Below are 13,177 nucleotides of genomic sequence, written 5' to 3'. Positions count from 1 at the left end.
ACTCTGTTCAAAGCCGCAAACGTCCGCCAGCACCCTGGATTGTCATCAAAGTAACTAGCTGCTCTGCTGGCGAATGATGAGGCAGATCATTCACTTTTTTTCATTCCCTCTTTTTCATAAAAGAGAATGCCATCATTTTCTTTTTATATTTTAAATCTAAATTGGACACAGCAAAAGGGGGAACAAGTAAGAGGCAATATAAGGAAGTTTGAATTCTAGGGGGATTCCCAAAAAAACTATTTGCTATTTCATGTTAATAATAGTGTTTTTTTTTGTTTTGGCCGAATCCCCCTCTTTATGGACTATTGAATTTTTCCGGTATTCAGGAATCTATCCATAGCTGCTTTTATTCCATAATTACTGATGAATAGCTAGGCTGCAATTCAAATACATGACCCCCCTCACCCCCCATCATTATCATCGCTAACTGCTTTTAATAAACTGCCCTTTAAATAATTCGATTTGTCTTGCTTGACCTGTGGGACCTTGCCTTACAGGCCCCAGAGAACAGTAATGTCACTGTCCAGAGGCCATTACAGAGGTTAAGTTACGATGACCCACTGCGATATAATCATCTCCCTCTCTGTCTACTGGTCATGCTCGTTAGTATGTTGAATGTCATATCACGAGTAAAGGGTCCTCCCTCTCAGTCATCCTCCAGAACAAGACTATGTCTGTCGGCCGTTAGTTGTGAATGTTTGGTCAGTGTGTAGTGGTCCTATTTCTGGATCAACTCTGCGCTTCATAGATCCATCTATCTATTTATTATGGGGATGGAAGCCATTCCCAGCATGCACTGGGCTGAGGCACAATACACATCGTACAGGTTACAAGTCTGTCACTGGCCTAGCGGATAAAAACAGACAATAAAGAGTGTAGGTTTGGTTTTAGTCATTTAATGGGCTTTTTAAAATAAATAAACATATGTTAATGCCATTCCCTGAATTTATATCACATTGACGTTTTAATCAATCTAGCAAATTATACAGTATGATTAAATTGCTCTTTCCATAATATTAGTAGCCTTAACAAAATAATTGCAAACGTAATGTACAGTAAATTGCTGAATCATAAATGCACTCACCCAAGTTTAAATCACATTTACTTTCATTCATAGACAGATATATTTTACTTAATGATAGATAGACAGAAAACTAACTTCTGTTAGAGCATACTGATGTCTGAGCATATGGTAATAACTGAAGGTGACCTATGAACTCAGAGCTTCTCTCATCTGGATTATGACATCTGGACAGATGGATGACACAGTTTAGACAGATTTTAGTGTGTAAATAAAATTGTTTAAGTAGACCTGAAACTGAACTGAAAAGTGACCCGGATCACTTGTCCGCCCCCAATTCCCGGTGGATATTGAGCCCTTGTAGATAACCACATTCACATCCACCTACTCTGCAATACTTTTTTGTTATTCCTTTATCTGGAAATCATAAGTTTATTATCTTTAATGGCAGCCTTTTGTTTTCTTGAAAAACGTATTTCAAGAAAACAGCTTTATTATCCCAAGATAACAGGATACTTATTGCATACCATTATTATTATATATTACACTGGGGAACACAATTTTTGTTGAATTAGGTCTGACAGCTGTTTTTAACTAATTTTTGGGTGCGGAATCCAAAACTGATCTCAGTTTTTCTCTATCACGTCAAGTTTTTGAACTATAGGATCCTCGTTTTCTCAAAAAATATGAAAAATACTGTACTTAACAGATGTGTGTGTGATAGTACTGACCTATTGGGAGCTGCACACACCTCTCACCGCACTGTCTCAATTGTGACTGCACAAACAAGTTGCCACGTAGCTGTAGATGAGTCCAATCGTAATCAGCTGGCAAGTCTTACTACAGCAGTAAGAAGTGGAATTTTGCTTATCTGGAGGGTAAGCTATGGAGAAAAAACTTGACGTGCTAGAAAAAAACTGACTGCAATTTTGGAATCAGCATACCAATTTTAGTTTCAATCAGCATAAAAATCTAACTCAACAGAATTTTTTTTTCAAATTGTTCCCCAGTGTTATGTATCTCTTGAGAAGGGACTATTCTGCAAAAGCAGCAAAATGATCCTAAATCCCACAGAATATTTGATCAGGGCATTTGTGTTTAATAAGCCACAAAGTAAGGCTAGATAAAGGCTCTTATGAGGAATGGCATCAAATGATCCACAATACAGAACTGGTAAATTGCCTCCATATGGCCTTATCTACAGCTAAGAGGTTGGTCACACAAATGTGCTGCCTAAAGTGCCATCGGACAAAAACCATTGAAGGAATCTCAATCATGTTTAGTACCTTGCATAACAGAAATAATAGGTGGTTTTCAAAGGATTCTGTGTGTTGACCATCAAGCCTAATACATCAAGTTCCATGTATTAAAGGTGGACTGTAAATAAACATGTTGTTTTATATCAAAAGTTCTTCACTTGCTGCAATTACGTCCCTTTTCATGTACCAGCAGCTGGAGTGGTGCTAGAACTTCCACTTAGCTATATTTAGGTCTTGATGCCATATGAGAAAAGCCAACCCTTTAAATCACTTGAAAAGGCACATTTAAATGATTTTACATTTGAAAATGATAATTTAGATAAAAAAAGGGTGGTGGGGGCCTGGAGTACGGAAGATTTTAAATACGTAAATAACTGTCATTGAACATATGTTTTTCATTTAGTAGTAAATGCATACATAAGAAGGAAATACAAATAACATTGTATTTCACTTTCTTTCTTTGATTTGTTTTCATCTAGGCATTTAAAATCCTCCATACTGAAGCTAAACCCAGCTCACATTAGGGAAGAGGCAGAGTACCCTATGGACAGGTTCTCCAGTCTATTACAGGGCTGACACATATAGACAGACAATCATCCACACTCACAATCACACCTAGGGGTAATTTAGAGCCAATTCATCTAGCGTGCATGTCTTTGTCCATCAACTGCAGGCTGTGTTGTTGTCATGTCCCTCTGTCATCTTGGGCTGACATGTATTTCCCCCGATGCACATTGGAGCCAAGTCGCCACACAGGCACCTACAGTATTTATTTAATAAACACATTTTCAAATTTAGTCTCAACCAAGGGAACTGCAATTACAACTCAAACAGGGGGATGGGGGGCAGTGAAAATGCATTATATAGCAGCTTGAAGTACTGTATATATGTATGACTTGCCGTCATAAGCAAAACAAAAACTATAACCACTCTGTCTGTCTGTCTGTCTCCTCAGTCAGCAGTACCTGCCACGCTCTTTTGGACAGATTTCTGGAGGAGAACTTCTCAGATCAGCCATCTCCTCATCATTTGGGCTCAGAAGATGACAGCCAAAGTAAGAGATATGTACTTGCAGATGTGCCGTCACACACATTTACACACACACAAACAAAAAAATAAGTATTCCTGTCATAGTCTGTGTCATTATAACCATGACTTGTAATGATTACCTGCATCAATTTAAGTAGTCATTGATCTGAATGACAATTTGCATGACTGGAAGCTGAGAGAGGCAACTTTGATTAGTGCACATACAGCACCTGAAAACCTGAAATGTCATCATTTGAAATGTAGTTTTGAAGAACTTTGGCGTTTTGGGGGGGTTGGGTGTTTTTTTTTAGATTTCAGAAGATCTCAGAAAAACTGTTAAGAAATACATTTCTTGTGATCCAAAGAAAAACTAACATCTTCTAAAAACATGTTCTTTGCCTATCTGTACTCTGACATTCAACTGTTGTGGCTCATTTTGGGGGGAATCAAGGAGGCTTTTTGTTCTCTGCAAAATTTTGTTGACAAGTTGGTTTTGAAAAAGCAATATTTAGTCTTTTAAATATCATGTTTTTGTACATCAAAACATCTTACAACAAGCATATTTAGTCAAAATAGTATGTTGAATTTGACAAAATGTGAAAATAAAGTGTATACTAGTATATAAGCCTTGTTTTGGCAGCTGTAAATTACGTGTACCCTCCTTTTTTCCCTCGTCAAACACTTAATCATGTAAAACATTGGATAGAAGACAAAAATACTACTCTGTCATTAACCACTGTGATTTGTTTCTAGTATTTAGTAAATTCCCCACATCTTTGAATGATTACTCAAACAAACACTAAGCTGTGGGCTACACTCTCGTCTTTCTGTCTTTCAGTTACCTCCTGTGATTTTGAGTCACTGTGCCTCTGGACTTTATCTAATCACAGCGACCAAAGTGACTGGTCGGTGGTGTCGCCACAGCAACCAGAAGGCGCACAGACTGGGATGATGCCTGTGACCGACCACTCAGTGGGAAGCTCTGATGGTAAGAGTGCAGTAGTACGAAATGAGTGCTTCAGGATACTGATCTTGCCTTTTTCTTCAATGAAACATATTTAGAAGTTAGAAAACCCAGTAATGGATCTCTGGGCTTACTCAAAGCTCTTTTGAATTGAAGTGCATCTCCCTTGACATTTATTTTGATTTTGTGTTTATACCCTAATGCCTAGTTTGAGATTTGTCCTAATGTTAAAGCATTCGTCAAATGGTTTACAGGAGTGACTGTATTATGAGGCTGCTATGAAACTGTCCAACATGAAATTTCTACTTTGTTTTATTACCCTAGGGCACTTCCTTCTCTTAAGCTCCTCCCCTGCCGCCAAGGCCTCTGGGAGATGCGAGTACCACTTAACCAGCCCAGTCTTGCCAGAGAGCGACAGGTACTGCGTCTTGCATGTAGCTCTGTATGACGCCGGTCCAGTGGTGGGGAACCTCACGCTCCTGATCAAGCCAGTTCTCTCAAATTCAGCTGTTCACTCAGTGGTTCTCAACCACAGGAGTCGTGACGGCCGCAGGTCAGCAAACACTCTGTGAACAGGCTCTCCATGCCTCTGCAATGCTGTTTGTGCAGAATAGTTATTTATTTATTGGTGTACTTATTTATGCAGCACATGTCCATTTAATTAGTGTCAAAAAGCAAAACCCTACATCTTTACTGATTGAAGTGCTTGTCAAGTTGAGGTCCAGCCTACAAAAGAGATAAAAGAAAGCTTAGATTCACTGCAATGAAAGGTGACAGAAGCCTTCAGACGGAGCAAGGGCACAGAAACAAATACCTTTTACTTCTGTGGTACTAAAGTCAGATAAAGGAAATGTTTCTTAGCTTTCATGTGGAACAAAGTATAGAATTGTGACGGTGGTCCCTTGTGTATTGCTTGGGAAATGGGGACAGGTATTTCCTATTGATCTAATGCCCAAGTACAGCCATCTTTAGAGCAGCTAAAAGCATTCATGTCTCTAGATGCTGACTCTGGAAATGAATTTATATATAATTGGTTTGGACAGAAAAGGGATGGATGAGCATATGTCATAAGTTTGTACATTGGCTTTGTGTGTGTCTCTGCAGTAATGGACTGAGCAAGTCCATTATGAGACACACCTAATATTTATCCCATATTAACCTGTAGATGTAACTTCTGGACGCATTCTCCATTTAAAGCACAATTCCCATCCGCATCTTTTACTGTAGTGCTGTGTGTGTTGTGACGTTTCACCTGTACTGACTATTCTCAGAAGTCAGCAACTGTCCTAATTAAAATTTCTTTCCTGCAAAACAGAGGCGTAATGTTCCTGGAGATGGCCCCTAGATTGTATGAGTTATCTTCATTTCACTGTATGTTCCCAATAGTGAAACATTACTCAGCCACTCTTCTAAATGTGCAGTATTTTTTAAGCTGTGAAAGCATGGGGGTATTTTTAAAATGGACTCTGAGAGGTGGATTTGCAATGTGTGAGTAAAGCTTAGTGAAGGTCCCATCACATGGGGAATTCAGGGTGGCATTCTGAGATAAAAATAAATAATGTCAAATGTGGCTCATCTTCAGGGGAACTGTCCTCTGTGATGTTGCTGTAATCCCACTATTGCAAGAGCAGAGCTGCTGTATGTGGCCCAGCTTTGCAAGTTGTTGAAAGTCAGGTGGGAAATGAAAAAGCCAAAACAATAACAAGGTGACACATGGATTATACTGTGTATTAAAGCTATCCCATGGAGCTTTTGACCAATAGTAATGCAGAAAATGAGGAAATGTTTTGATGAGCTGTATTGTTTGTATGTTGAGGTTGATGTGACATGGCATTTGCAAATGTTTTATGAGAAACGTAATATATTCAACATGTTTGCAAGGCCTTCATAGTGCATGTTGGTGAAATAGGATTGTCTAAGCAAAGTGTTTGTTTACAATAAAATGCTAGTTAGTTAGTTAGTTAGTTAGTATAAAGTTAACTATGATTCCCGAGCTACCACAGTGTTTGTTTTAATTTATATAAGTAAAAGTCTTTATCTTGAAGACAGCAGATGGTTTAAGTGGGATAAAAATGCTTTTACACATTTTTAGACCATTATGCAAAAACACTGTTCTACATTATGTTTTGTAAACAAATGTTATTTATGTTCAAATATATTTATGTGATAAATTTCAAGACTTAAGTCCTCACAGGAAGACAATACCAGTTCCCTTATTTTCTAAACCTAAAAATCGAAGGAAACTGCCCTAAATCACTGTGGCTTTTCTTAGTTTTCCCTAACAGCTAAAAGCAGAGGTACAATTTTCTTCTTTAAGATCTATTATTAACATGGAAAATGTATAAAATGTTTTCAATATTGGTTGTTTCAGCCAAAGCCTCTTTCACCAAGAATATCATGATATGACATAAATATCGTGATGAACAACATCTGGTTTGGAAAGCTGCAACTAACCATTGTAACCTTTTTCTTTTTCAGTTTGCTAATGACATTAGCTAATGTTTTTAATCATGTGAGCTCAGTGATTGACTGCAGGTGACTGTGGTTGCTTAGTGACAGCAAAGGGATGCTGCCAGTACGACAGCAGGCTTTTACAAAAATGAATTAGTTACTGGTGTGATTTATATTTTCAAGCCTTTCTAATTGCTGATTGCAAGGATTGTTGTTGTTGTTGTTGTTACTTAATGCAGTATCTTGAAATGTATCCACACAGGCCGATAATAAATGAAGGAGTGAGTTCCTACAGTTGACTTTAAAAGACATTTCTCTGTGATTGGCCGACGCAGGGCTGAATGGGAGGTTCTGGAGACTGTGATTGGTCAGGTGGATGAGCCCTTTCAGGTGACCCTGCTCTACACTTCCTATTTGGGGGAAGATGGCGGCACTGTGGCTCTGGACTCTCTGGAGCTCAGAGACTGTGAATCAGGTAAGTTCATCATGTTCTATAGAGCTGTGATGCGCTGACTGTACAAACCAAACGCAACAGCAGCTGATAAGCACCTTTGATCAAAACAGTTTGTTTGAACTGGAAACCTTCACATCTGTTGTTCACAGTGGCACATGTTTGGTAACACCCTTTTCCACAGCAGCTGAAAAGAGAGACACTGAATAGGTTTATCTCTGCAGATCAAGTTGCTTATTGTGGCTTGTTGCAGTAGGGCTTAAGTTTTTGTTGTTATGCTCCCCTACTGGCAAGGTAGTAGTAGTATAAAAAAAAAAAACTATCATCAGATGCGTTTTGGCAACTCAGGTGGACCCTGATGAAGGCCACAAGCCCAAACACATCAGTGTTGCCAGAATTGTGATTTTTGGACAGAGCAAGGCTAGCTGTTTCCCCTTGCTGGCTGTAGCTCGTATTTAACAGACAGATATGAGAAAAAAAAACTTGACAAAAAAGGGAATAAGCGTGTAAAGTGTAACTATTCCTTTAAAGAAACATACTGTACATGTCATTTTAAATTATGAATGCAATGGGTTCGGCTTAGTTCTCCATGATATAGAGTGTGTGGTGACAGTATTGTGTAATTGTTGTGTGGTTGCTTGGATGCAGAACACCAGGTCATCGAGCTGGATGCAGCATGTGGGGAATCTTACCACTGTGAGAACTCAGGAGGCTGCATCGACCAGAGCCAAGTGTGCAACTTCCACACTGACTGTCCTTTCGGAGAGGATGAGGGCTTCATCTGTGGTGAGGTTTTTTTTTTTTTTCTTAAGAATGCAGAATAGGATGCCGTTTTGAGGGAAATAGCGGCCTTCAATTTATATAAGCAATACTTGCGGTTTGGCTTTAGAGGTTTCCCCTTGTATGATGATGAATCATTTTTAATTTGATTTGATTTGCAGAGTGGGAGTGTGAAAACAACATAAAAAGCAAAAGATGTGTATGTGGGAGTGCCTCAGTTTGTGTGACTGTGGGTAGAGTGTTAAGTGAGGCCAGCATACTGTACAGGAGTCCTAAAGCAGAATGTGAGGCTGCTGGCAGGCTGTAATCCATTCCCATTAGCTGTATTAAAGTTTAAATCCATGATAAATTGTTAATCCTTTGACCGGAGGTACCAGATTATTCCACGCCAAGGGCCTCTACACAATATATTTAAAGTGCAGGGTGAAACTATTATATGGACATTTAAAGTGTGAAGCCTGAGTGCAGCTTCTGTGCTCGGATAATTTGATCAAAATGTTCTCATCAGCTGGTGTTTTTCTTTTCTTCATTAGTTTGAAATTCTTTTATTGTATTGTTAGGCATTGGATATGATTTGATATGATTTTAATGTTTTAATTTTGAAACCTGCCTTTAAGATGTCCAAACATAAGATATTCAACAATTTATTATATCTGAAACACCCCTTGTGGATTTGAAATCTCAAATCTGAACAATACACAGAGAAAAGTGTGTTTTCAGACAGTCAATACCTTTCATTTCCTCCCACTTCTGAAATATAACAAGCTTCCTCCTTCCCTTTGAAAACATCAATCATTCAGCACAAAGAAAAACACTTCACCACACTGAGAATCAAAAGGCCTCACTTTAGTCAGTAATGAAATCAGGGAAGCCAGGGCTATTTAGAGTCCTTGAGTTGTGGATTCCCGGGGGAAAGGAGCCGGGTCACAGCGATGGTGTAATTTTGTCAATGGCCCGCCAGTAAAATCTATCCTGCATGAGTGCTCATAAAATACTCACACTGTGACATTTTATGAATGGCTTTTTGTCATCTTACTCAAGATCAGATTGAATATTGATATAAAGTTTTATCTCTGTGTCTAGGATAAAGATAGTGATTTGTTTAGTTTAGCTTAGCAACAGGAAACAGGAGGAACCCCTGTAGCCCTGTGAAAGGTGCCTTCCAACATGTGTCTCATACACATGTGCATTGTGTGATTAAGAGGAATTGTGGGAAATATGCTTATTTGCTATATTTATGAGAGTGAGCTAAGAAGATTGATACCAATCAACCACCAAGTGTCTGTGTGTTAAGAACAGAGCTACAGTTGAGTAAGTTAGCTTAGCATAAAAACAGCTAGCAGCGGAAAAGAACTAGGCACTCTAGGAACTAGATTAAAATATATGCCTACCATCACTTCTAAAGCTCACTATTTCTGTTGTTATATTGTCTTTGTTTAATGTGTACACAAAGAGAAACCTAAATAATACAGCTTGCAGTTCTCAAAGGGAGTTTACCTGCTGTAACTGCTTGTTAGCAACAGCCAGGTGTAGTAACTACTAGCGACTGGTTACATTGCATCCCCCTAAAACCATAAATTGTCATTTTTACATTTGTTTGTTTTCAGATTAAACTAGATACAACATATTAATCAGGGAGCTTTAGAGATGTAGGTTTGTTTTTCACCCAGGAGAGAGCCAGGCTTGCTGTTTCCCAGCTAGGCTAACTACATCCTGACTATCGGCAATTATGGCAAAGACTAGATTTGTGCCAATCTTCTCATCTTGTTCTTGGAAAGTAAGTAAATCAGCATATTTCCCCAAAAGTTGAACTATTTGACATGTGCAGACATTGAGCATATTGGTGATATTATGGTGCAGCTTAAAATATGTTAACCCAGTGACTGTTGGATGTATTGGCAACTAGTCTGCCAGCTAATATGATTCGACATGTAAATAAGACAGTTTTGGAGTTGCTGGAAGGCATCTTTTCACTTTAAAGTTGCAATTTTTAGATATTTGCAATATCAGCTTTTAGCTGATCCAAAATGTATTTCTTGCTTTGGGAGAAGAGTAATCAAGGGGAAAATATGGACTTTCAGTAGCTCTGTGATCTCTGTTTTAGTGAAATATAGTAACAATCTTCCTCCTACCCAGGTGCTCTTCCGTTTGGCTCACACTGTTCATTTGAACGGGATGCATGTGGTTGGTCCGTGCCCAACCAGCACTCGGCCTGGAGAAGGGTCGCTGGAGACGAGCTTCTGGGGAGAGAAGACATGCAGGGGGTCACTCTGCAGAGTACACCAGGTTGGTAGTGTGTGTGTGTGCAGTACGTGTGAAATGGGCATATTGACACCTCATACCGCAATTTTATTACTATCCATCTGGTGAACCTCATCCCATTCTGATGAATTATTGTGGTGTGGAGAGATGAAAGAAGCCTAGTGTCCAAAGTCATTAGTTCTTTCTGTCAAACAGGTTTTTCATTTATTGTTCTTTCTAGACCCAGCTAATGATAGGAATGCCTTGTTAGATTACTACCATATGAAGTTAGACCACAAAGAGTTCATATGGACCGTTTAAATCCAGCTGCAGAACATATTTGTGGTAACAGAGCTCAAAATGGCTTTATATTTAACCCAATGTTGCTAATTGCTTTCATTCTTCCGTACAGTTTTTACTTTATAGGCTACTGTTTTTTTGTCTAGCAACAAAGGACTTCAGAATGTATGGAATACAACAAAAACTTTCAAACTATTACTGTATCTTATGTCCATTATTTCAATAAGTTTGTTTTATGATCTGGTCGCGCGCCCCCAGGGCACTTTCTGTTTCTGCAGGTAAGAGAGAGTAATGCCCTTCAAGAGGCGTCCATTCAGAGCTCCTCTTTCCCTCCCCCAGTCTCTACCACTGCCTGCCAGGTCAGTTATTGTTCCCGTCTCCTTATGAGGCTGCTCTTTGGCAACAAAAGATGTCAATATGCTAACTGCTTACTGAAATCGTGTCTGTTTTTCTGTACAGATGCGTTTCTCTCTGTACCTGTATGGGGACTTTAATGGTTCATTGCTGGTGGCTATAGAGGAGAATGGGACCACCACAGCACCACTGGTCTGGGAGAGAAATGGTCAGTGGACAGATGACTGGGAAGATGTTGCCCTGCAGCTTACTGGCCTTCATCATGGGTACGGAAAGTGAAAACAATGGCAGAGGAGCAGATGATTATGTAGTACTGAAGTGCAACAGCAAAAGAATCAGGCATCGTCTTGTATATAAAGGTTACCTCTATCATTCATGTCTTTTTTCCCTTTGTCATTCAAAATCTGAATTTTTCCACACCTGTAACATTTCCTATTCCATGTCAAGCTGTTCTCAAGCAGCTGCAGTGCCATTACAATTTCACAGTCATGGTGAGGAGGTCGAGCATAACTACATATTTTGGATTGATGAAGAAAATTGCTGCTTTTATCTAAAGAATTTATCATTTTCAATATTTGACTTTTTCCTATACTACAAGCTGTTTTAGTACAGATAGGCTTTGAATTCCTGTTGTCTTTCACATAAAGACAAAAACTGTAATTCTCCGAATACACAAATGGTCTGTGCTTTACTCCAGGTTCCACATTAAAGTGACAGCTGTGTGGGGACAAGGCTCCAATGCTGAGGTCGCTCTTGACGATATCGCAATTGGAGCAGCCTGCTTCCATACAGGTAAGCTGTTGTTAACATGCCATCATAAAATGCTGGAGACCATAACAGAAGTGCCACCATTTAATTATGGTTCAACATATTTGTGGCAATGATTATGTAAAACCAATACAAATAAGTTATGTTTAGTTGAAGTCAAGGAGTCGCCTTCACCAGGGGGAGTAAACAGAATCAGAAATACTTTTGATCCACACATCCCATGTAAGTTACTAGTCACTCTAGTTTCTTTTTCACACATTTGAATGAAGAAATATCACTAATTCACATGCTTCAGAAATGGCTGAATTTATGAAAAATAAAATGCAAGTTTGACTGCTACAGTCATACTTGGTTTAGTATGGCCAGTGCTTACTGTTATTTGTCATGACTGAACACATGGTAGCAAAGGCATACAGGGAGTTGGACCCAAATGCAGACACTGAGGCAGAGCTGAATGCAGGTAAAAGGTTTAATAGAAAAACCAAGGGGACAAAGACTTACAGGATGATGAGGCAGGCAGTGGTCAAAACAGGCAAACAGAACAGACAAGGAGCTGGAAAGAATCAGAGTCCAATAAACAATCCAAAAGTCCAAAAACACTGGAAACACAGGGGAAACAGGGTGCCAAGATAAGTAACATAGACCAAACTGGCACTGAAGAGAGGGAAACACAGACTAAATACAGATGCCAGGTAGGGATAATGAGGGGCAGGTGAAACTAATCAGGGCAGGTGCAGACAATCACATAGGCGGGAAAACACACAAAGGCAGGAAGTGAAGTAGACCGAAACGAGAGGAGAGTAAATTAACAGAATAAAACAGGAAACATGAAACATAAATGAACACACATAGGAAGCACTGTGACATTATATATGTATGTATATACTCATATATACAGGCTGTCTATATATGGCTTATTAAATTGGAATGCTAACGTCTGTCTTATAAGAGTGTGCTTATGTCTCTCCTCATTACTACTATAGATTATCTGTGCACTTTATGAAATCAAACTCTTGCTGAATGAAATGGAGAGCAGAGGAGTACAGAGAGTCCTTCCAACTGACTAACTAATGACTGCTGTCTTTCGCTCTAAGCTGCAGCGTTCCTCAGTCATTCGTATGATGCATCGTTTCAATGATTGATCATGACATGAGGGTAACCAGCGTTTAATGCTTTGCTGCAAATGCAGTACCACAACATGTGTGCCAGCATTCCTGTATCAGTCTTTGTTTTTTTCATTTCATCATGTGAAAAGACTTTTTAAAAACCTCTTTTTGCTCTATTGAAATGGTCCAGGATGAATTTTAATATTTAGCGTGGTTTCAGAGTTGATACACAGATGTGAAATTTGAGTTCGGTGCATTGGATTAAAGGGATAAGTCTGTTTTTGTTTGTGTGTGATTTAAGGGAAGGATGGTTTTAAAACCTCCAGGGAGGCACAGTGATAACGGTGTTGTATGGTTGTTGCTCAGCTCCAGTTGGGTAAGGCTGGAACATTCTCTAACTGATATCAGGGTCAATTCAGGATCCCAGCATAACTTGAGTAAGCCATAACTTAC

At 39.1% G+C, this 13,177-nt stretch overlaps 1 protein-coding gene across 1 annotated transcript in view; it reads left to right on the top strand.

The window, feature by feature from the left end:
* The first annotated feature begins 3,171 nt into the window (after nt 1-3,171).
* Nucleotides 3,172-13,177, top strand: part of ltk (leukocyte receptor tyrosine kinase) — a 28,356-nt gene continuing 18,350 nt past the window's right edge. Inside the window, exons 1-9 of the mRNA XM_070920712.1 lie at nt 3,172-3,334; nt 4,148-4,297; nt 4,598-4,826; nt 7,060-7,199; nt 7,824-7,961; nt 10,092-10,241; nt 10,755-10,855; nt 10,956-11,116; nt 11,548-11,642. Of these exons, the coding sequence (XP_070776813.1) occupies nt 3,172-3,334; nt 4,148-4,297; nt 4,598-4,826; nt 7,060-7,199; nt 7,824-7,961; nt 10,092-10,241; nt 10,755-10,855; nt 10,956-11,116; nt 11,548-11,642 (1,327 nt within the window). The remainder of the gene's footprint in view (nt 3,335-4,147; nt 4,298-4,597; nt 4,827-7,059; nt 7,200-7,823; nt 7,962-10,091; nt 10,242-10,754; nt 10,856-10,955; nt 11,117-11,547; nt 11,643-13,177) is intronic.

Source organism: Enoplosus armatus, chromosome 15 (assembly GCF_043641665.1).
Source record: "Enoplosus armatus isolate fEnoArm2 chromosome 15, fEnoArm2.hap1, whole genome shotgun sequence".
Lineage (NCBI taxonomy): Eukaryota > Metazoa > Chordata > Actinopteri > Centrarchiformes > Enoplosidae > Enoplosus > Enoplosus armatus.
The sequence above is the reverse complement of the archived record's forward strand: the minus strand, read 5'-3'. Positions and strand labels throughout refer to the sequence as shown.